The following is a 25049-nucleotide window of genomic DNA, read 5'->3' on the forward strand; positions in this document are numbered from 1 at the left end:
AATAAAAACTGGTAGTTGCTTTTTCTTAAGATTTTTCCTATGGTCTAAATTTCTCTCTCACCAAATATGTACCCTTCAGAATACTCTCCTCCCCACCTCATTCCATATTATATTGTGTAGCTGGACAAAGCCACCTTAAAGCAAATAAGCACACACACATATAAAACTACTTCAGCCATTATGTTCCAAAGCTAAAAATCATTGAAGGCTTCCAGCCTTATTCCAGGTTGGGTATACTTTAAATGACACACACTACCATTTCTCTGGGCTTCAGTTTCATCATCTACAACACAGATGAGAGGGGCTGTTGAGCAAGGGTACATGAATGATGTCTACTTCTTAAATTACGAGATTCTATCACTCACAATGGGATCAGAGAAGAAAAGCTGCCAGAGCCCACATTAGAGTACCTTAGTACAAATATTCAGCCATCAAAACAAAAGTATAAAATACTGAAGCCAAATGTGAAGAAACAACGGAGGGACAGATCCTAATGCAAGTCAAATAGTTGGTTGCCCTGTCCAAGAAGCACAAACTTTAGTACAGTTTTGAAACCACAAAACCAGCCTATTTTCCAGCAGAAAGCAAAACAACTGACTAGCCTTTGTGGGCCTGTATCAATGAGACACAGAAGGCTTGAAGCAGTGGGAGGCCATTGTCATTAGACCATTCCCACACCAAGAGAGCTCATGATTCTAGCCCCATATTTCAGTTTGAAAGTCTCTAATTTTTTTACTCATACAACAATAAGGGAATCATAAGCCTTAGCTCTTGTGTTAACACAAGTACAGGAAGTGAAAAGGGACTCTGATAGATATAATTATAATTCGTGTATCTAAACAGGTGTGTTTTAAAGCTAGAAAGATTCAAGAGATCTGTGCCAAAACAGCAGAAAGGATTGGATGAGGAAAAGAACAGATTCGTCGTTTCCCCCAAGTACTAGAAACATCCAGCCCAAGTAACTGAACATTAACCGAAAGCTTTGATGCCCCAGAGCAGCCTATATGATGGCATCCCTGTCTCTCATAGCCACCAGCAGATGCAAACTCTATCCTGGATTTGCATAAAATCATTTTCTTGTTTTTCTTTATAGTGTTACTTATACACCACCTCGGCATAGTCATTAAGAGTCCTAACTTCAAAATAATAGAAGTGCCTACTTCCTTCCCCATGCCACCTATCAGGAAATCCAATGCTCTTCCCTGGAGGGGAATGAATGGGGATACAGAGACTAGGAGAGTTACTTGAAACGAGTAGTTCTCAAAGTGTGGTCAAAGGTTTCCTGGGGCCTCTCTGGGAACTTTTTTGGGGTGTATAAGTTCTTCCTTTTCTAACCATATTTCTGCGCAGCTAAATCTTCTTCATGTACTTCAACTACAACGATATACTGCATTAGAGTAAATGAAAAGCAGATCTGAAGACCAGGCTGTCTTCTATTAAGTCAGACATTAAAAAGATCTGCAAAAATATAAAACAATGCATCTCATCAATGTTTTGGTTTGGAAAAATGTATTTATATTGCATAAAACTGTTACGTATGTTAACACAGAATGTGATCATTGTTATTTTTAATATTTTTAATAAATGTTTTTAAAACTTAAAAAAACAAAACTGGATTGATGTTGTCACAAAAACCCCTTGGGAATGGCTATGGGACACACTTTGTTTTGTAAAGTATGCCAACTAACCAAGTATGTCCCAAACTGACACTGTCACAGTAAGCACTTTGGGATGGCAGAGAATTTCAAATGGTGCTCTGTGTTTTAAGTCATTGGATACTCTTTAGTCTACAGGCTAGAGGGGCACACACAGCACCAACAGTAGCCCAAGCTGTGTTACATAACACTTTTACAAGGGCTCACATTTTTACAAAGCGTGCTTCACCATAAATGTCCAAGTGTGTTGAGGACCTAAGTTAAACTTGATTCAATATCATCTGCAGCCCAGCTCTGAAACCGTTAAGATATTTTGCATCATAAACTAGTGGGTGACCAGTGTCCTAAACATGAGGTAAGAGCCTGAAAGGGGAGTTTAGGTTTTCTCCACTGGGCAACTAGAAACCACCAAAGAATCTGCTGACAAACTACCTATCCAGAATGCCTCAGTTCAACTGTCCTTGGATTTGTAGTATAAGCAAAAGTCAGGGGATTTGGCTCCAGTTCTGAGTCTGTGGGCCTAAAGCAGGTCACTTACTCTCCTGGGTCTTGGCTTCCTTCTCTGTCAAATGAAAGAGCTGGATGAGATTATTTCTTTAAAAATCATTCCTGCTCAAACACTCTGTGAAAGCCCAAGCAACAAAAACCCGAAGGCAAAGGCTAATTTTGCCTCCACAGCATCTAGGACAGGGTGTGGCAGAATGTCAGGGATCAACATGGGTTACTGAGCTGTAAACAGTTGACAAGCACCATAGCTAAGGGGTAATCTTAAGGAGGAAGAGGGCAACAGGAAGAGGAAGTAGGGAGCATCAACAGGGACATCCAGGATGTTGGGTTTTTTTTAATTATTTTTTTTAATGTTTATTCTTGAGAGAGAGACAGACAGAGACAGAAGGTGAGCAGGAGGGAGGCAGAGATAGAGGGAGACACAGAATCTGAAGCAGGCTCCAGGCTCCAGACTCTGAGCTGTCAGCACAGACCCTGAAGTGGGGCTTGAACTTACAAACTTAGATCATGACCTGAGCTGAAGTCAGACGCTTAACCAACAGAGCCACGCAGGGGCCCACAGGATACTTTAATCCAGATTTCAGCTTCTGGGTAAAATGTATGACCACCACTAATACTGAAGGGGAAAGAACCCAATTCTTTAGGTTTAAATGGGGGGACTTCATTTGAGTGATCAAAAGAACATGGCGACAGTGAAAAAAGAACCAAAGCCAGAGGGAGTATTCTGGAGGCTCAAATAAACCCTACTTCTCTAGAGACCTTAAGAAATGCCTTCATCAACAAGGGGAGGTAAAAGTGCTACCAATTCACCCAAACTATCAGAGATAAGAATATAAAGATGTCCATGAAGTGTACTGAAATTGTACAAGGACCCCCACTCTAGAAATAGCAGCTTATTGCTTTAAATCTATAAAATGTGCTAACATTCACATGGTTCTATTTATATCCTGGGCTTAATACGCATTAAAGTATGCATCCTCACAACCCTATAAGAGAGATACAATGATCCGCATTTTACAGATGTCACAGAGATATAAAGAAAGTTGCCCAAGGTCTCAGAGCAAGTAAGTAGCAATGCCAGAATTTTTAACCTGCTTCAACACTATGAAATTGTATTAGTGATTCACCTCAGCATTTCTTGCATATAAACAAATGTTAGTTTTTGTCTGGTTTGCTTGACTCGTGTCTCACTGTCAATGAAGTGGAAGGTTAGGTTTAGGATAGTCTGACAAAATGCATGCCAAGCTGGAGAGTTGAACCATGGATGGAGGAGCCCTGGGGAGATGGTCATGTTCTGAGTATCAGCAAGACACCTGCTTTCCTTGCGCATGCTCTGTGTGGCTGCCTCATATGCATGCGTGTGTCTCATGAAGACATGCCAACAAGGTCCATCCAGTCCCTTTAGCGATTGGATCCCCAATCCCGTACAGCAACATGGAGTTTTGCCCTTGACCTGAGTGAAGGTGCTAGAGAGCCAGGTCATAGCTTGGGAGAAATTGGCCCATTCCTCACCCAGGCAGAAGGTAGCAAAGAAGGGTAGAGAAGATGGACCCTTGCAAGGAAAGGGCTTTGATTTGTTTTTAAAAGTTTCAAGCAATAAAGTCCTGCAAAATCTTCTTGCTTCCACTAAGAGCAACTAACTCAGGGCATGCCAAAAGATGCTTGACCGAGCCTGCTTTTCAAGTAGAACAGGCACAATCATCGACTCCAGGGACTCATCGCTCAGTATCTTCACAAATACTTTTTATTTCCAAAAATGTGTAACAATCACTTTTGGATGGCACATAGTTCAGAAAGAATTGAACTCAAATCTTGATACCACTTACTTACCAGCTGTGTGAATTGGGCAAGTTATTTAACCTCCTAGAGTCTGTTCTCTCATCTGTAAAATGGGATAATTATGGCACCTACTCGTAAGTTTGACTAAATGAAATGATGCATATAAAGTGCTCAGGCACAGTACCTGCCATACACTGAGTATCCAGTATTATTACTTATTATTATTACTAAGAGAACTTTTTAAACCTGGAAATAACCCACTTGAAAGGAATATTAAAAGGGGATTTCTCCCCCACCTCCAAACTGCTAACGTAAAGGCCCTATCACTAACCCAAGCTCCCTTGTTTGTCCTCCAGCTAGCTCAGTGTGTACTCAACTGTTAATTACAAGTTAGGTGTTAATTAACTCATAAAAGTCTCTTCAAGTCACAGAGCATTGAATGTCTGCATCCCTGTAAAAAAGGCTGGATTCTTGAGCTCTGTTACTTTTCACGTCCTGGGTTCCGAGCTCTTCCCTTTCTGTCTCCTCTTTGAGTTGTTTCTAATTTATTATTTCAGGACATCTCCCACTGGATGAATAGACTCTGTTTCTTAACAGTTGCTACATTCTTGTCCCCTCTAAACCACTGAGCAAAAGACAAAACAGTTGTTAACTATAATTAAATGAACTTCTGTGAAGAGTGAACTAGATTTCTAAAGCAAGACCCAAAATACAAACCAAAAAGACGATGACACATTTAAAGCTTCTGTACAACAAGACACCAAAAACAAAAGTAAAGATACATGGCAGACTGGGAGAAGATTATTTGCACATATAAAAGGATGAACGTCAGCAAAATAGAAAGAAATAGCCCAGCTGGGGGTTGGGGGGGGGAGGGGTGGAAGGCAAGCATGTGAATAGGTTATTCACAAGAAATAAGTACAAATGGCCAATGACCACATGAAAAGATGTTCAGCCTCACTATAATCATGGCAGTTAGATAGCCTAACCACCTGAAGATTATTGTATCTTGCAGTGCCACTGACCATCTTGACTTAAGAATTACTTAGGAAAGTAATTTCCATTCCTATATTTTAAAAGGCCTATTTTTTAAAGGACCACGTAAAGCTGGACAGAAAAGAGGCACTGTAAGTACCACCTGGCATTTCATACCCAGACCCTCACTGGCTCATTCCGATATTCTTTTAAGATGAGCAGTGTATCACCAAATATCCCCACAGTCATGACCATGTTAAGGTGGCTCTCTTTCCCCCACTTTCCCAAGCAAATACTACCCTTTTAAGTAGCTCGTAAAAATCTTGGTATATTCACAAGTGTTATGCTACAGTCAGACAAGATTCAGTGATCATAATTAAGACACATTTAGCTAAAATAATGAACTTCAATACTCTGTTACAGAACAACGCATAAAATGATTTAAGTTTTAAAAATTGTGTGATCTCTCACCAACCGACATCTCAGGCAAATGTGCATGAAGTCTCTGGTGCCATTTTTAGATCTAATTTAATATTTAAATACCAATATCTTAAGTGATAGGCTTGGGAAAAAAGAACTCTCTGAAATTAATATAAAAAATACAAACATGCATGCATGGAACAGTGTGATAAGCATCAGCTACAAGTCAGTCACGAGTAAAAAACCCCAGCTCTGCAACTGTTGAGGCAGGTTGATTCTAAGTCCCCTTTTCTTTAATTGTAAAGTAGGGATAGTATCGATATTAAAGGTTTGCTATAGTTTCAACTGACATAATAGAAAGCCCCTGGTATAGTCTTGACCACTTTGAGCAATTTCCTAGTAGACAACATTTAAAATATTTATCAATTTAATGTCAATTCTGCTAGCCATTGAATACATTTATATGGTACACACATACAGATATCACACATAAACTGTAAAAAAATGTGAAGATTTGTTCTTCCCATGAATCCTGTATCCTCACTTCTACAGGACGAGACATCTATGAAAAACCACTTCTCACGCTATAATCTCCAGCATTTTCACCAAGCATGTTGGCAGTTCTCAGGAAGGTAGTAAGTAATAAAAACACTCCAAGCAGCACACTAATTGCTACACAGAATAGCTTCAGGGGTTGTTGCCATACATATAATTTCAATAATTAGGAAAAATAAACCCAGGGAAGACCCTCAACGCAGCATCAAAGAGAACTACAAAGAGAACAACCTTTACCATTTCCCAAGGCTGCCTCACCCGGTCACTCCACAATATTTTCTGATGAACAGGAGCAAATTATCTTATGCTTTGTCAACTCCAATTTTTATGGTCTGAGCAACCCAGGGCTGAGACAAGAAACAGGTGAAATGAAAATTAAATCTTCAGCCCACTGCATTTGTGTTCATTTCTTAGCCCTTCAAAGCTCCCTCTTGTCAACCATTAAATAATGCTGAGAATTCCTGGGGAAATTTAGCAGATCGTTAAATTCTTTGTTCTGTAATCTCCTTCCAGGATGTTATGCCAGTTATTTTTACTGATTAAGTCCACTATACAGGCAGAAAGCCTGGGCCTGTTACTGCACAGTTATTTTTGATGTATTTACTGAGGAATTCCTTTTGCCAGGCACTATTCTTTGCTGAATGGACAATACGAAAATGAATCAGGCATGAAAACTATGGTACAACATACCTGCTTATTACAAGAGCCTAAGATAAATGGGAATTCAGAAAGCTGTCTTCCAAACTCTGCCTGGGTGAAGGGAAAGCAGAAGGGCCTGGAAAGTCTTGAAGGATGAGTAGCTACAGAGGGTGGGAAGAGGCCAGGAGAAAGGCATTTACATGAGGTGCAAGACAGAGTGTGAAAAAAGGGGACGTATGGTGCCCAGGGCCCTGCAAGGAACCGCAGGAACCAATTGAGGATTATGAAAAGAAAGGCATCAAATCATGGAAAGACCAGCATACCATCCTGGGGAGGTAAGCCTTCATCCTGAAGAGAACAGTAGGGAAGGGTATTTTTGCAGAAATAAATTAAGAGGGAGGAAAACAGACTCAGCCTGTCCGATACTTTTTTCCTTCAGAAAACCTTTACCCCAATAAAAAGGCCCTTTAGTTCTAAAGTTTAGTTCTGTAGTTCTTTTCAAGAACTAGAGTAAAGCACTCGAATTTAAAGTAATAGTCAAAAGGGGCCTGAAATGTCAGAAGTGAATTTCTAACTAACCCTCCAGTTCAAAGTAGTACAGAAAAATCGCATTTCCAAGTGGCTGTTTGTGATGGCTCTTTAGCTGTATTTATTCAGCTGTGGCGCACTAAGATCTTTATGAACCATGAATTTTGTAGTTTGGCTTTCTCCAATTGACTGGATTTAGGTTGGATTTCTGTTTTCTAATTTATTAAGAAAAATGAGCATATATTAAATATTAATTCCCTTGATGCCTAAAGTCAAAAGATATATTTCATTTTGTCAGCGGTCTCAAATATGATTCAGAGGTCATAATATCCTTCAAATAAATTTTCCCCTATCAGAGTTAAGTTCCCATGTCTCTTATTTTATACTTAGTTTTGTAATCCCCAAAATACTAAAATGCCACATCTTTTACAAAAGTTGTTTTGAGAAAGCCAATGTTCAGTGGATTCAATTCAGAAAACTAGTAGAAGAAAAGGTCTAAAGTTTATGACATTTCTTTCTGTGGGTCCATTTGCTCCCCTGACTCCTCCACCACCAAATCACAATTAGGCTTCAATTTCAGTAACAGGGCAATGTTTTCAAGAGTCTCAGATCCCCAACTCGGGGTGTAATATTAATATAACTGCATACCAAAGTATTGTGCTGTTGACCAAGACAAAATGAAAATCATTCTCATTTCAACTGACTTCTGTTGGCCTGAAAAATCAGAAACAAATCCAGCATCTGACTTTGGCTTGGTTGTCTTTTCTTCAAGGCGAAGGGAGGCTTTTCAAGCCAAACATAGCACGTGGGGGAAAGACTGTTCCACATGTGCACACAGAGCTTTCAATACCCTATTTCTCCGTAAAAAACAAATGCTCTAGTATAACAATGTTTGAGCAGGGTAACATGAGAATGGCTGAATGGTCGATGACCATGTAAAATGTCAACCATGCCTTTAGAAGAACAGGAAGCTACCCCAATACTCATCACCCTTTTGCTCAAGCTACTGTCTTGAAGCATATGACACTACCATTTTTGTAGTTGAAACAACTGAAATCAACTATTTCATGTGGTTCAACCCAACACTAGGAAACTGCAGAAAGGTAATAAATTGCCACATTTTCCTGTTGAGTACCTAACTGGTTTTTGCTTTCTAAAAATAGTATGGAAAGGTAGGCTTTTGGAAAGAAGCGTACGAAAACTGACACAAAAACGGCACCAGAAATTTTAACAATAAAAATGTTTTGGGGCGCCTGGGTGGCTCAGGCAGTTAAGTGTCTGACTCTTGATTTTGGCTCACGTCATGATCTCACGGTTCCAGAGATCAAGCTCCCTGTTGGTGTCTGTCAGTGTAGAGCCTGCTTGGGATTCTCTCTCTCCCTCTCTCTGCCCCACCCCAACTGGCACACACTCACTGTTTCGCTCTGTTAAAAAAAAAAAAAAAAAAAGTTCTAACAAGGACAAACTAAATCAACAGCCTAGGAAGATCTTTTCTACCTATTCTGTTTACTAAACACCTGACTTCTTTGTTTTTCTGAAAGACTGTCCAATTGCCACAAATAAATCCTGGAAGACACATTTTCCTATAGGCAGGAAGAAGAAGAGAGGAAAAGAAAGGAAAGGTTGGGTTCCTGCTGGACAGGAAAGAGTTAATGAGAACTTTCAGCCTCAGCCCAACTCCCCAGGCCTCAGTTTCCTCATCTCAAAGGAAGTCCCTGGATTGGGTGACCTCTGAAGTCTGTCCTGGCTCCAGCGCTAACAATTTATTGGGATTTGGTAACAGACCCTATTCTACCTATCTCCACTTGCATTTCACATCATCCTACTGCCAAACTCATAAATAATTTCACAGCCTGTAAGGAACAGCCATTAACTGTCATTGGACCTAAACCAAAAAGAAAAAAAATCCAACCCCATTCACTATATATAGCACACGTTTTTGCAGAGGGACGTTGGCACTGGACACCAACACTCAAGAGTCCCCACTACTCTCTCGTTGTGGGCCCTAGACACACTGTACGAGGTCCTGCTTCTCCCAATCTGATCTCCTACAGCTCAAACCTGTTAGGAGATACCCTGTTAAGGAAACCATTTTCCTTACTGCCTTCAAGTAATTGCTTCACTTCTGTTTTAAAAACAAGCACATTTTCTAGAAAAAATGCTTTACTTATTCAAATCTGAAAGCATTTAAAAAGACACCCCCCCCCAAAAGTTAATGGCTTCTTTATTCAAATACAAGAAAATATAAATGAATTATCTTCAATGGAAATCAGATTGCTGACTGGCAGTCTCAGCCCACGAACATGTTTATGTGGCCCACACAGTATTTTAAAAATATTTGACTTAACTGCCAAAATTTTCAGATGGGGAAATTTCACCTCGAACTCTAAATGTCCGTGTTCTCTTGAAATACTGAAAACTATGGTACCACTGAGGTCCTCATTTGGCCAGGTAGAGCTAAGAGGTGGCCCATTTACAACATTTAACTGAAGAATCTGAGGGTTGTCCTTTTCGGTACTTTTTTTTCCTCTCATCAATAGGCCAAATAATGAAGCTGGTCAAAAATGGTTTATTTATATCTCTCCCTTACTATTTTACCATGCCATAAATAATTCAATCCAGAACCAAACTGAGGCCTATCAAAGCTGTGATAAACCACTGTTCATTAACTATTTTAAGAGAATACATAAGGCAAACTTCTATTTTTTATTAATGTGATGGCTACATCAAGTTCAGCACTTTTCTAACTGTAATAAAGTGTAAGCATTAATTGAGACCTAGATTACATGAATTTATTTTCTTTTTCAAGATGCGTTATTGCTGGGTTTAAATTTTGGTTTTTTTCTAAATCTGTGAACTTAATATAATAAGAAAAATCTGCTACTCATACTAATATTTCACCCTCTTTGCTGAAAATAGTTGCTGTATTTCCCAATCAGGTCATGGTCATTTTACAAGCCTTACTAGTTACTTGTTTTTACCCTGCATGAAAAGGACAGTAGAGATAAGAAAACCCATTTCACTGGAGTATTTGCAAAAAAATGGCATAAATCCTGAGTCACAGTAACATCAACACATAGGGTATTAACCAACTATTCGCTTTCTCCAGGAACTATGCAATAAAAGCAAACTGGACAAAGCTGCAATGTAGATGCTGAGATTAGACATAGCTCTTCCCTCTCTCCCAGGAATGCGGTTAACAGAAGCTCAGGGAACAACTCCTGGAGAGTTAACTATGGAAAAGGAATGGCATCCTGTTGCAACAGTAAGCTTGCAGTTGTTCAGAATGTTGCTGAAATTTTTAATAGCTCTTATTCTGAAACATATCATCTTTTTCCATCAATAAAACAGCTGAGCCAAGGCCTGGGCACATTTCTGATGATACAAGATCCTTTACCATCACAAATTCTTCCTCTTAAATCCTAAGTTCCAAATTTAGAATATACATATTCTGCACAATATCATAAGGAAGAAAATTATTATTAGCTCCTAAATTCAACTACAAAAGCACAGTAACAATTCTTGCTTTACGTTGTGAAGGAAAAAAAGCACTTTTAAATATCAATGATGCAAGCATTATTTCCTTCAATGTGTCCACATGATCAAAATGTGCTTGCTACAAGAGTTTCTTTTATAAACAGAAATACAGAAAATAAACAGGCATTTCCTATAATAATATACACCAGTAACAGGCATAAATTCTCAACCCATAAGAGAAAATTTTGTTATTGACACAAACATTTCTCTCCAAAAGAGTATCTATAATACCTCAAATAGACTTAGAAAAAACATGTCTGCTCTAAAAGAGGCCCTAAGAGTCTGCCGTTTTAAAAAGTAGGTAAGCATAACTTAATGCTACAGTTTTACCTCAGCCAGTCAGCTGATCAGGCCAGGGTGACAGACCAAGTGCTGGGCCACTCAAAGGGAGCTCAGAACAAGCTACTCCTCTCTGGAAATAAACATTCTGAGGAGATTGGGCTAAAGCCAAATGATCCTCAGCTTGCTTTCCACCTTTAAAAATCCTATGACTCTATAGCACTGTTGGCATTCAATAAGGTTCCATGATAAACACTCCGTATGAATGTTTAAATGATTAAATTATCCATGAACCCGAAGCTCAAGAAAAGCACATGTAACCAAGCTTGGGGCAGTAACTGTTCCATCTATGCACTCATGCCTGGCCATTCATTACAATGATGGTGATGATGAAATATCTCAACTACAGAGAATATCACTCATCTATATACTCAGTACCTATCTTTGACAAACTATAACTTTTACCATCCATACACTTGAAATTTTTTTTGTCTTTTGTTTTAAATCACAAATTCACTTTGAAGATCCCTGAATACCTCTTCCTGATGCCATGTTCCTCCTACCCCCAGGTCACCAGCATAGCTCTTAAAACAAAATGAGATCAGACTGAGCCTGGGATTTACTCCAAAATAACTAGGGGCGTGGGGGGGGAGGGGGAGGGGCGCGCTGACTGGCTGGAGCAAGAGCATATGACTCCTGATCTCAGGGTTACAAATTTGAGCTCCATGCTGGATGTAGAGATTACATAACAATAATAATGATAATAATAATAATAATGATAATGATAATAGTTTTTAAAAAACAAACTTGGGGTGCCTGGCTGGCTCAGTTGGTACAGCATGTGACTCTTGATCTCAGGTTTGTATGTTGAAGCCCCAAGATGGGTATAGAAATTACTTAAAAAATAAAACCTTGAAAAACAAACAAGGGCGCCTGGGTGGTTCAGTCGGATAAGCATCAGACTTGATTTGGGCTCCGGTCATGATTTCACGGTTTGTAAGATCCAGCCTCACATAGAGCTCCGTGCTGACAGTGTGGAGCCTGCTTGGGATTCTCTGTCTCCCTTTCTCTGTCCTTCCCCTGCTCAATCTCTCTCAAAATAAATAAACTTGAAAAAACAAACAATTTGGGGGGTCAGGATGAGGAGAGAGGAGGTTAGAGAGAAGGGGTAAGAGATGACATAAGAATGGCCTAGGTGATAGGATAGAAGGGTTGAGTATACCTTCTCTCTTGTGTAATGTTTGGAATTTTTCTTAATAAAGTTTTCTAAAATATGAGAAAGAAATATCAGATTATAAATACTTCTAGACCATACTTCTTGTTTTAAATTTTTTTAATTTTTTAATCTTTATTTATTTTTGAGAGAGAGAGAGACAGAGTATGAGTGGGGGAGGGGCAGAGAGAGAGAGAGGGAGACAGAATCTGAAGCAGGCTCCAGGCTCTGAGCTGTCAGCACAGAGCCTGATAACGGGGCTCGAACTCATGAACCATGAGATCATGACCTGAGCGAAAGTCAGATGCTTAAACTACTGAGCCACCCAGGCGTCCCTTGTTTTAAAATTTTTTAATTTTTTATTTTTTTAAATGTTTATTTATTTTGGAGAGGGAGAGAGACCACAAGCAGGGGAGGTGCATAGAGAAAGGGAGACAAGAATCCGAAGCAGTCTCCATGCTCTGAGCTGTCAGCATAGAGTCCAACGTGGGACTCAAACCCATGAACCACAACATCATGACCTGAAGTAAAGTTGAACGCTTAACAGACTGAGTCCCCCAGGTGCCCCCTAGACAATACTCGTAAAGTTCACTGTTCAACATGGTAGCCACTAGCCACATGTGGCTATTTAAATTTAAATGCAAATTAATTATAATTAAACAAGATAAAAAAAATCTAATTCTATGGTTGCACCAGCCCCATTTCAAGTGTTCGATAGCTACATATGGATAGTGAATACATACTGGAGAATGCAGTAATAGAACATTTCCATCATTGCAAAAAGTTCTGACAGCATTATTCTGCAGACTAGGGTTGTATCTCCATTTGGAAAGAAGCTGTAACCAGTAGTTAGAAGACTTTAACTTATTTACCATGGCAAGTCTGAGTCCTGATCCATCAAGGACTGAAAAGCTGAAAAGCTTGGGTTCAAGCTGAAAAGCTTGGGTTCAAGAACAGTGTCTACTCAGACTACCTCATAAGAAAACTGTAAAGATCAATGTTTACCCAATGAAAGCTAATCAACAAGAAAAATGTGTGGAATTGTACAATTTCAATTAGGACACCACTGTAGTGGGTGCAAGGAGTTCAATGGCAAAGGCAATGTGCAAATTAGCAACATTCCAAATGTATGTTTAAAGACAAAAAAAAAAAAAATCTGAAAAATAATTCCAGTTTTAGTTTGAGAAATAACACATTTCAGTATCCAATTTAAGTTTTCCCTCCCACTCCCTTTATTTTGGAATAAAAAACAAAGGATTGGAAAAGGCTTTGAAAACAAAGAAGTATATAATAAACAATCAAGTCATTCCAAAAGGCAGAGGTACAGACCTATATCGCCCACCCCCAAAAAAGTCTAAACCAACCTCAGAGTGAAAGCAAAGGTAAGATATTTGGGGAAAACTGGAGAATGAATCTGTTTGGCTTGTGGTATTTCCAAGGATGTCCCCTACATTATCAGAAACTGCCTATGGGATAGGCTCAAAGTGAAGAGATGATGTGAATAACTCTGATGAGTTGAAGAACTTTCAGGCAGATACTTAAGTTAATCTGGGCCCATAAAATTGCTGAACATTAGCTCACAAGAAGTTGCCTCAAAAATTTTTACCTCATTCTTCCAATCTATGCAGTATAGGCCACAAAATTTCTTTTTCAAAAACAGTTTTAAGCTTTGGCCCAAATTCACAGTTCATGTATCAAAAACATTTTCCCCCATACACTCTGTATCTAGTTTCTAGATTATAAAATATGTAACTGATTTGAAATGGGTACATTAAAGAAATCACAGAACAAAGTAAGCACTATACATTCAGAGACAAGTACTTCCATCCTGAGAGACTGTGGGTTCCTCTCCAATGAAGTAGAAATGAAAATTATAGAAAAGATTAGATGATGCATTCAGTTTTCTTCTTTTCTGAGCATAGCTCTTAATAGTTTGAAGTCTTCCCTCCAATAAATAGTAAAACCCTGATTAAAGAAATATCAGTTTGTTCTCAGCGTATTTTTTTTAATTCCAGAGGAATTTGGTATGTTACCAAGTAACATTCACACTCCCTCATTTGCATAAGGTACAAGAGTCCCAAACCAGGAAACAAGGTGTTTTCATCAAAATGCAGAGGCCTGAGACTAGGGCTTGCACATATAAAGCTCTTTGGGGAAATGATCCAAAGGAACAGGAGTGGGGACCGAGAAGTATGAAACAGAGAAGGAGGCACAGTCATCCTAAACATATGTATATGGAGCTAATCACACTGTGGGCTGAGGCTAGGGCCCATGTGGGACCCTCTGAGGAGCCATATATATTGTGCCTCAGAATTGTCCAAAGTTAGTGACAAAAGAGAGAAGTATTTGTCCACCAGATTCCATCTCCCATCAGGCAAGTGTTGGCCCATGGGATGGAAACGCCCTTGGACAGCCAGATGTGTACATAGGTCAAAATAGTGAAGCAGAGCCCAGGTGGCTACAGCAGAGAAGCCTGGGGGAGAAAGCTATAGATATGAGGTCTACACCTGCCTGAAACGCACACAGCAACAGCATGAATTACATAAAGGTGGACTGAGAGGAAGCAGGCTGGCACAAGTCTTATCCAAAGGATCAATTTTGTTCATTCAGTCACATGTTTATTAACCAGGGGGGAAGGTGGGGGGGGGGGTGCACAACACAGTCTCTCCCTGCAAATCTGGAAGTAAGGCTAAGAATACATGAATGTGGTCAAGGCTAGCAGAACATATGTTTGTGGTAATGAGAGATTTATTTTTTTTTTTTAATGTTTTAATGTTTATTTTTCAGAGACAGAGACAGAGAGTGAGTGGAGGAGGAGCAAAAGGAGAGGGAGACACAGAATCTGAATCATGGCTCCAGGCTCTGAGCTGACAGCACAGAGCCCCCACATTGGGCTCTAACCCACCAACCAGGAGATCATGACATGAGCTAAAGTTAGGTGCTCCACTGACTGAGCCACCCAGGCACCCCTGAGAGATTTTTTTTAAAAACATTCACAGCTATATTTGATCATTCCTGTTTATGTATGTATGTATGTATGTATGTATGTTTATTTATTTTTGAGAGAAAGAGAACACAACCATGCTAGAAGCAGAAAGAGAGGGAGACACAGAATCCAAAACAGGCTCCAGGCTCTGAGCTGTCAGCCTAGAGCTGGACACAGGGCCTCAACCCACAAACCACGAGATCATGACCTGAGCTGAAGTCAGATGCCCAACCAACTGAGCCACCCAGGTGCCCCATTCCTATTTATTTTAAATAGGGTCTTGAAGAAAGGAGTGGTGAGGGTTGGGGTGGAGACTCCAGAACACCATAAAGGTGACACACGAGCATTGCAGGCAATCACTGCTGCAGGAATTCAGAGACAGAAAAATTACCAAAACTTGGATGGCGAGTCAAGGCTTCGAGCAGACAGTATATTGGATCTATGCCTCAGAGGTGTGCTCTGATTAGAAAAAGGGAAGACTGCATTTTAGGTGTGTGAGAGAAGGGGCAAATGCTCACTTCCTGCTGGGGTGGGGTGCGGTGGGTTGGCAGTTCTGGCTGGAGCCCAGTCTTTGGTATAAAGTCATTATTAGTTCCATATTTATTTCCTTTTTATTGAGGATGAATGTTTCACACATCACTGAAAGCACTTTGTATGTCTTAACTTATTTAATCCTACAAATCTTTGAGGAAGGTACCATTATTATTTTATAGCTGACGCATGAGATGTACACAAGGTATGTAACTTGCCTAAGATCACAGAGATGGTTAAATGGCAGAGCCGATACCCTAGAACCCAAGCAGTCTGACTGTAGAGCCTATGTTCATAATCCAAATGTGATATAGTACTACTGCCTCTCAGTGAGAGAAAACAAAGAAAGAGAAGGGTGCCATCTGATGCATCTGCATTTAGGAACAGATGGGCTGGGAAAGGACAGATTTGGAAGCATCCCAAGGGAAATAATTCTGTCAAGCAGCTGGAAGTCCTAATGGCCTCAAAACCATTTCCCAGAGAGTACAGTCCCAGAGTTGGGGCCACCAGAGAACAGCACAGAAGGTCTTTCAGAAGGTCACCACCCATTCCTTACTTAGTTAGGATGCTACTGCAAACTCACGGTGAGTGAACAATAGGAATAATCACATCCTCTGCCTTCAACTCATTCTGGCTGCTTAACACACACACACACACACACACACACACACACACACTATTCCTCAGCATTCTACCATGTCCAACTAGAATCAGAACAGGACAGAGAGTGGGAAAAATCATTACAGACTGGGAAAGACTTTTCAAAAATAATGAGGACCCTTGGCTCCGTAGCAGATTCCCTGACTAGGACCCTTGGCTCCATTGTAGATTCCCTGACTAGGACAGTATGGTGAACTGTTACTATTCAAAATAATCACCCCCACCCCAGCCCAGGATGGGGAATTAAATCCTCATTCCAGGGCCCTCAAGTCTTGGTCAATTGACTGGCAGAGCCACTCTTTGCAGAAGGATTATCCATCACCATCTTGCTGAATTTAGGAGTGAAAATTTACTTTAGCCAATGAAATTCATGTAGAAGTGACCCATGGTAAGAGCTTGATAGTTCAGGGGTCAGTTTATCTTTTTCCTCTGCCACCGGACTGGCAAGGTCCAGATAGAGGACCTGGATCCTGGGGTCAGAACAGCATGGAGATCTCAGAGGATGAATCAAAGATTGTGGTTAAGAAATAAACCTTTGTTGTGTAAGCCACCAAAATTTGGGACAAATGCATTACTTCAGCATACGTCAGTCTAACAGACCGACACAAATTGTAGCATAAGTTAGTCTAACAGACCAACACAAATTGTAGGTCTATATGTATATTGGTCTAAGAACCTTGGTTCTAAAGCCTAGTGCTCCCAGTAACTGGCTGTACACATTAGGTGTTAGTTTCTTTGTTCCTCAGTTTCCTTGTCTATGTTACTTCTTGGGAATTTTGTAAGGATAAAGTGAGATAATTATCTTGACAATTCAAATAAAATTTAAAAATCAAGATGCCAAGAAGGCTTGCTGTGCACAGAGGTTTTTGTTTTTTTTTAAATTAACTATAGTTAATATACAATGCTACATTAGTTTCAGGTGCACAACATAGTGATTCAACAACTCCATACATTAAGCTATGCTCACCATAAGTGCAATTACCATCTGTCACCACACAACACCATTACAATATTATTGGCTATATACCCCATGCCGAAAGTCTCATTCCTGTGACCCATTCACTCTATAACTGGAAGTTTGTATTCTCTTCATCTCCTTCACCTACTTTGCTCATCCCCCAACCCCTTCCCCTCTGGCAACCATCAGTTTGTTCTCTGTATTTATGATTATGTTTGGCATCTTGTTTGTTCATTCACCTTGTTTTTAAGATTCCACCTAAGTGAAATCATATAGTATTATCTTTCTCTGACTTATTTCACTTAGCATAATACCCTCTAGGTCCATCCATGTTGTCACAAATAGCAAGATCTTTTTTATGGCCGAGTAATACTCCATTGTGTGTGTGTACACACACACACACACACACACAAAACTTCTTTATCCATTTATCAATGGATACTTAGGTTGTTTCCATATCTTGGCTACTGCAATAACATAAAGGTGCATGTATCTTTTTGAAGTACTGTCTGTATTTTCTTTAGGTAAATACCCAATAGTGGAATTACAGGATCATATAGTATTTCTATTTTTAATTTTTTGAGGAACCTCCATACTGTTTTCCACAATGGTTGCACCGATTACATTCCCACCAACAGTGCATGAAGGTTCCGTTTTCTCTATATCCTTGCTAACACTTGTTATTTCTTATTGTTTTGGTACTGACAGGTGTAAGGTGATATCTCATTGTGGTTTTGATTTGCATTTCCTTATGATTAATGATGTTGAGCATCTTTTCATATGTCTGTTGGCCATCTGCATGTCTTCCTTGGAAAAATGCCTATTCAGGTCCTCTTCTCATTTTGTAATTGATTTTTTTGGGAGGGTGTTGAGTTGTGAAAGTTCTTTATATATTTTGGATATTAACCCCTTATTAGCTATTTCATTTGCAAGTATCTCATGCCATTCAGTAGGTTGCCTTTTAGTTTGGCTGATGGTTTCCTTTGCTGTGCAAAAGCTTTTTATTTTGGTATAGTCCCAATAGTTTACTTTTGCTTTGTTTCCTTTGTCTCAAGAGACATATTTAGAAAAATGTTGCTAAGGTCAATGTCCAAGAGATTACTACTTCCTTTAAAGAGTTTTATGGTTTGAAGTCTCACATTTATGTCCTTAATCCCTTTTGAGTTTATTTTTGTGTATAGTGTAAGAAAATGGTCCAGTTTCATCCTTTTGCATGTAGCTGTCTGGTTTTCCCAGCACCATTTATTGAGGAAATTTTCATTACCCTATTGTATATTCTTGCCTCCTTTGTAATAGATTACTTGGCCACATAAGTGTGGGTTTATTTCTGGGCTCTCTATCCTGTTCCATTGATCTATGTGTCTATTTCTGTGTCAGTACCTTTTATTTTAATTACCATAAGTTTGAAGTGTATCTTGAAATCTGGGATTGTGATACCTACAGCTTTGTACTTTCTCAAGATTGCCCTATTTGAAGTCTTTTGTGATTCCATACAACTTTTAGGATTATCTGTTCTAGTTCCATGAAAAATACTATTGGCATTTTCCTAGGGATTGCATTGAATCTATAGATTGCTTTGGGTAGTACGGACATTTTCACAATATTAATTCTTCAAATCCATGAGCATGGTATATCTTTCCATTTGTGTCATCAATTTCTTTCATCTTTAAAAAAAATTAAAAATCAGGATGCTGAACAGCTTCCTGTGCACAGATGGTTTTGGTTAAGCCTTTTCCTTTCAACAGTAGGTCTGAGTAAATGTAATGGGCACCCTTAATGATACTCACAAAATTTATATTGACATGAAAACAATACACAAAGGGATGTAGTGAATGAAAAGGTGTTAAGTCTTAAGAAAACCATAGCTTTTAATAGACTTTACTCCTACTTTCATACAATCCTATGGTTTTTTTTAATATTCTTTATGGAGAACACTGTTGGACACTTGTAGTCCAAGATAGAAGGGGTCCTACCATTCTTCCACCCTTTAGGACTCACTTGCTTCAATGTTTAAGAAAATAAGACTTTGTAGTTCTACATCTTGAGGAAGGCCTCAATACAGAAGACTAAACAGAGGAAGACCTATGCTGGGGATGCTGTCACTGGATCCCTCCTCCTCTTTGTGTGTTTCCTCTGTCTTCACTTCCTCTATTCTTAAGGATGCGATCTGGTCATGAAAGGAATCAACTCCTCTATCCTTTCTCATCTCCCCTCTATTCTACTGAATCCTGAAGAATTCAATACTCTGCAGACTTTCAAGGTCTATCAACCAATTCCAAGAATCTGAGATATCTTAAGTTGGGGCACAGGGTGGGTAGGATATAAAATATCTTTAAAACTGTGTAGAAAATATGCACGTGTCTTAAAGAATACACTGCATTATCTGGTCTCCTCCCACCTGCCTCGACTCACATCTATTTTCTCTACCCCACCCTGAACAGTGACGTCATAGGTGGATTTCCTCAAAAGGCTGTCTCACACCCAGAGCTTTGCAGGAGCTATTCCCTTGGCTTAGTACACTTTTCCACCTCATTTTCCTTACTCATCCTTTTGCTTCCTTACCCATCCTTCAGAGAAATTTTTAGAGAGCAGCAGGGATGGCATCTCAAATACTCAACATCATAACTTCAGCATCTGCTCAGAGAAAGTATGAAAGAAATATCTGATGAAGCAGATGGATTAGGAAACTAAGAATGGCTATTGATGTGTTTAGGTTGTTGTGGGTTGTTTTGTTTTTCAATTTCTAAGCTATCTGTATTACTTCTATAAGAAAAAACTTATGAAGAAAATCATAAATTCATCCCAAAGTAATGTTACTTAACTATCAAAACAGGTATGTGTATACACACACACACACACACACACACACACACACACACACACACACATTTTTTGGAGACATAATTCCCTTATAATTAATACTTGCTAGAAAATGGAGTTTGACATTACTTACTATTATTTCAACATTCACACAGGCTGAATGTCACAGGCATATGGGTGTACTATCACTACAAAATGTCTTTACTTCTCAAGTAGTTTTAAATTATAGCTATGAAGGTCAGTTACCAGAGCCAAACTTGTTCTTAACAAGTAGAATTTTTATATCCATTCAATCAAAGAGTCCCTCACATCTTTCTGTGCCTATTCATTTGCAGATAGGAGTAGAAATTGTAACTGGGCTCCTCATATCATGCATTCACATGTGACGCCCATCTTCATATGCTTTCCAATTTCTTTAGGCTAAAAGATGTGACTTGCAGCAGGGCCACATAGCTGAGGAAGTTCCATATGGAGGAGATCACATCCTTGAGCATCTTCCCTTTCACCTCCTCAGAGTCCAGCTTTGGCACAAGCCCCTCAATCAGAAACATCTCGGCTTTGCTTCCCCAGCTTTCAGCTGCCATACTCTATTCTTTTCTGAGGCTGATGCTTTATGCTATGTATTTTTTCACCACAATTTTTAAAATGCAAAAAAAGGAGGGGGGCATGAACAAAGCTTCTGCTTGTTGGATACCAAAGACATTCTTTTTGGAACATGAAGCCTGATCAACCTCTTCATCTCAGCCTGCCCCTCCCACAACATATCACACTCAATCCCACACGGTCACAGTTCAGCAGGTGGACAGAATGCAACCACATAGGTCAAGTTCCTGCATCCTTTGACTTGAGCAAGACACTCACACTCAGTGGCATGGATCCTTAAAAAGGTGGCTCTAATGCCTTGGTTCTGGCATATGAGGGTAAAGACTCCTGATTTCTACCTGAGACCAGCCCTGAGAGGACACAAATTTGATTTCATATCACCCAGCAAAATTATTTTTAGAAGCCTGTCTCTATCACCTCAGCCCAAATATTGGTTTTCATGTTCCACAGTGGTTGCATTGATAGGTTGCCAGCAGGCCTGAGTGGGTCAGAGGCAGTACTGCTTAGTTGGGAGGGAGTTTTCTGTCAATCTGGATTTAAAAAACAACAACCACAAAGCAGGTATCAATTATATTGTAAAGTAGATCTCCTTAGGGAACAGGATAGAAGCTTTGGATCTGCTGGGTCTTTGTTTAAATAATGGTTCACTTCACTGACCCCAGTTGAGACAGGTCTAGCTAGCACTATGGAAGAGTTTTCAATAAATTATAAAATCCAAGAGCAGCCCATACCCACCCCACCCCCAGTCAAGTTTAAGGTCCTATAAAGAGAAACACTGGCTTAGAAAACTCTATACCCTGCCCCACAGGAAGTCTAAACCCAAAGATCATTATCAGCTGTGGCATCATCAGTGGACATAAATACTAGGCCTTCTGGCAATCAATCAAAGTAGGACATCCAAATCATTCGCTCCTTTGTCTGGACACAGACAGAGGGTGGCCCCTTTGAAAGCACTAAGCATTGGTGTCAATTATATGGGTGTCCAAAAAGACAGGGTCTAGCAGACACACAGTTTGGTTTCTAAGTCACAGTTTTTAGATGGGTTAAGCTTACTTGTGTAAATCTCACAAAGTTGATGAAAACGTGCTAACAATCTAATAACTCTTACATCAGGATGGTGGGGTATGGGTAGTTTTGTTCTTTTAGTCGATTTCCACGAGTCTGTTTTTCATTGCAATGTAAACACTTCATTTTTAAGGAAGATATTTTAAAGCATATAAAAAAAAAAAAACTATAGCTTTCAAAGATTTGAAAAGGACAGATTACTACACCTCAAACACTTCCAGCATTCCTTAATAATTGCTTATAGAGTCTCAGTGTGTATAATTTATACCACTGACAGAATTTTAATTTTTAAAGACCTCCCCCTAGATGACAGTCCCTTTATCATTTAGATAGCCATCCCGAAGACCTTTTTCAGCTCCATTAAGCTTTTGCCAGGTACAAAAGAGCCAGAATCCCTCATGCAAGGACCACAGCATCAAGTCTTAGAAATGGCAATTTTGTAACACGGGAAAATAACGTTTCACTGTCAGTCCTCACCCTCCTCCTGCTGAAAACAGACCATATCTTCAGGAACCATCTCTAATGATTCCCAGACAAGATCTTTACCTGCATCATAAGTGTTGAGTCAGCAACAGGCACATAATTTCCTTTCTCCCTAAATGGCTTACATACTCCATACTCACTGAAGTTCATCACTTCACTACGCATAGACACTAAATCTCTCAGAAAATAAAAGCTCCAGGTAAAAAGAGAAGGTCTCTCTTGTCCACTGATGTAACCCTGGCTCCCAGAACAGTACCTGGCACATAGGAGGTACTCGGTAAATACTTTTAAATGAGTGAATGAACTTGGTTTTTCCATTTCTTTTGGCTCCACAGATAAAAGAATAATTAAATAGGTTTCTTGAAGGATATCATGCGAAATCTCCATCGCTGCAAAAGTTTAAATACATACCATCTGTTAGGGATAAAGTAAGAAATATTTTTGCATTGGGAAGAAGGCTGAACTGAATAATCTCTTAAAGTTCCTTTCAACTCCTAGGCTATATAACTTGAACACCACACCTTAAGAGAGAGTGGATCAGCTACATAAAGCCTGATTCCCAAGTAGAGTAAATTACCATGTTCTGTTTAAAAGAAAGATAATAGCTGTCCTGGGACTTGGATGCAAAAATACTAACTCACCCAAAATGTGGACACATCCCTAAGGGAGAAATGCTCTCGTTAATCATTAGTTATATTTTGAAACAGATATGCTTTAGGGTCTTCTCAGAGCCAAGCAGCAACACCATCCAAGAGAAAATGGAGACACTAGGGGTTGAGATTAGAACAAAAATAAACAGTATCACACTAAACTCAAACTTTTGTTTTCCAGCCAACAAATCAACTTAAGAAACATCTTAATTCAGCCTTAAGGTTTAAATGGTTATAACTGAATATAACCAATTCATAACACAGAAAATACTGCATCTGACATACAAGGTTTTTCCCCAGTAAAATCTCATATTTACCTAGGATATCACACAAAGACATTCAAGTTCAAGAATGCCTAACATTGAGAGCAAATTATTCTAACTGAACTTTCCTTCAATCTGGATGGGAGAGGCAGTTTGTAGGGAAAGGAGATCTATTCATGTTTCCCTAAACAACTTTTTTAAAAAGTCTAAATTCTAAAGGAGTAACTAGGGAAACTCCATTCATACATAGTTCAACTTTGGAGTGGTTCTTTTCTCTCAACACACCCTTCCTTTCATTTGTTCAAATCAGAGAATAGATAAAGGAACAGGAGGGGCAGAGAATTCTAAGATGAAGGATGTAGTGTTGATCCCTTGGAGCTGGATTTGGATAAATATGTATTCACGAGGGTTGTTTTGAAGGTACGACTATAGGCACCACACTTAAGGCAAGAACTGAATGAACAAAGTAAAACAAGTCAACAATTCGTTGGAAATGTATGAAAAGACTTTTCAACTTTGTAGTCAACTTTTGATCACCCAGACCACGGCTCAGTCCAAAAAAAAAAAAAAAAAAAAAAAATGTCTTCTGTTTTTAAACTGCAATTTAATCTTAATTCCAGTGACAACGGGGAATGTGCAGAGAAAGCAGTTACCTCCTCTGTACACATACTCTTTTTGGAATCTCCTCTATTATTTGAATAAGAGGTCTTAGAGAAGAATTCTGTGGGATTAAGCTCACATCTGGTTGGCAGACCTGGTGTTGGATATGATTATGGCCACACAACTAAATCTCAAATCCACATACTGTTCCTATTTAACTGACATATATGAACTAACTAATTTATAGAAAATGTGCAGCAAATTATTTCTTCCACCTCCCCCAAGCCTCAAGAATGCACCAGCAATAGGTGTTACTGAACACCCCCCCCCCAAATTTGCATTCCTAGACACTCTCCAATTATCTCAAGCAGTTATCAGTTATTTTAGTTATGGAAATATGTGCCCTGGAAATAAGTACAGTGTGGGGACGGTGAGAGAGAAGGGAGTAATTTAACCAGATAAACTTGACCTCTCTGTACCTCAATTTCCCCCACCAGAAAAATAAAGGGATTAGCACAGAGACTATGTAAATTCCCTCAGTAACAATAATCCAGGACCACTAATTATCAAGGGCACAATTTGTGTGCAAGAGGAAACCTGATTCTTAAGCGTCAGGTCATTAAATATTAGAGTATAAAATGCCCAAAAAACCCAGTTACACTTCAATAGGACCACAGCACATTGTGACAGTGGAGAACGTCTTTGAAAACATGCCTGCAGCCAAACCACCAAACCGAGTTAAAGCACGCAGAAGGACCCCGCGAAGTTCCCGGGGCGGGGTGGGGGCGGGGGCAGCAAAAGGCGCGTGTATCTGGAGAGGAGTTCGAGGAAGAGCTTGGAGTCCGAGCACAGCCTTGCATTCCTGGGGCTTCGGAGCTTCCAGTACGCCTGTAAGTCTTTCGTGTGGAACCACAAGACCTCTCAAGCCACCACCTGCGGCCACACAGTTGTGGGAGGGAGAGGAGAAAAGGAAGGAGGTAGAGCGGGAAAAACCTCGCTCGAGGCGCGCCCCAAAACCGGTGGTGCGAAAGTGGACTTCGAACATCGACAAAGAAATGGGGAAAGAGAAGGAAGGAGGACTCCGCCTTTCCCACCCGGCTCTGCTCCTTTCAATAAAAAAGGAAGGGCCGCCGCCGTCCCTCCCCCCCACCCCCCTCCACCTTTCACCCTAGGATGCGGAGCACCGACTGAGACCGCACCCTCAAAGTCCGGCTCTGAATCGCGAGCTGAGTCTTGCACCCCACCAGGCGCTGCCCCTGCCCGGCTCGTGAATTTGGGGCGGGAGCGCACCCTCGGTCCTTCGCTCGCCCCGAGCCGCGGGGCACCGGGTTCTCCACTCGCCC

The 25049-nt window shown here is 39.9% G+C and overlaps 2 protein-coding genes across 9 annotated transcripts in view; both read right to left on the bottom strand.

The window, feature by feature from the left end:
- Nucleotides 1-25049, bottom strand: part of SEPTIN11 (septin 11) — a 92336-nt gene that overhangs the window by 66413 nt on the left and 874 nt on the right. The window lies entirely within an intron of this gene.
- Nucleotides 20122-21261, bottom strand: LOC122218128 (mitochondrial import receptor subunit TOM5 homolog). The gene has a single exon (XM_042936139.1). It carries the CDS (start codon nucleotides 20624-20626, stop codon nucleotides 20438-20440), a length of 189 nt encoding a protein of 62 aa, XP_042792073.1. The 5' UTR covers nucleotides 20627-21261; the 3' UTR covers nucleotides 20122-20437.

Source organism: Panthera leo, chromosome B1 (genome assembly GCF_018350215.1).
Source record: "Panthera leo isolate Ple1 chromosome B1, P.leo_Ple1_pat1.1, whole genome shotgun sequence".
NCBI classification, from domain to species: domain Eukaryota; kingdom Metazoa; phylum Chordata; class Mammalia; order Carnivora; family Felidae; genus Panthera; species Panthera leo.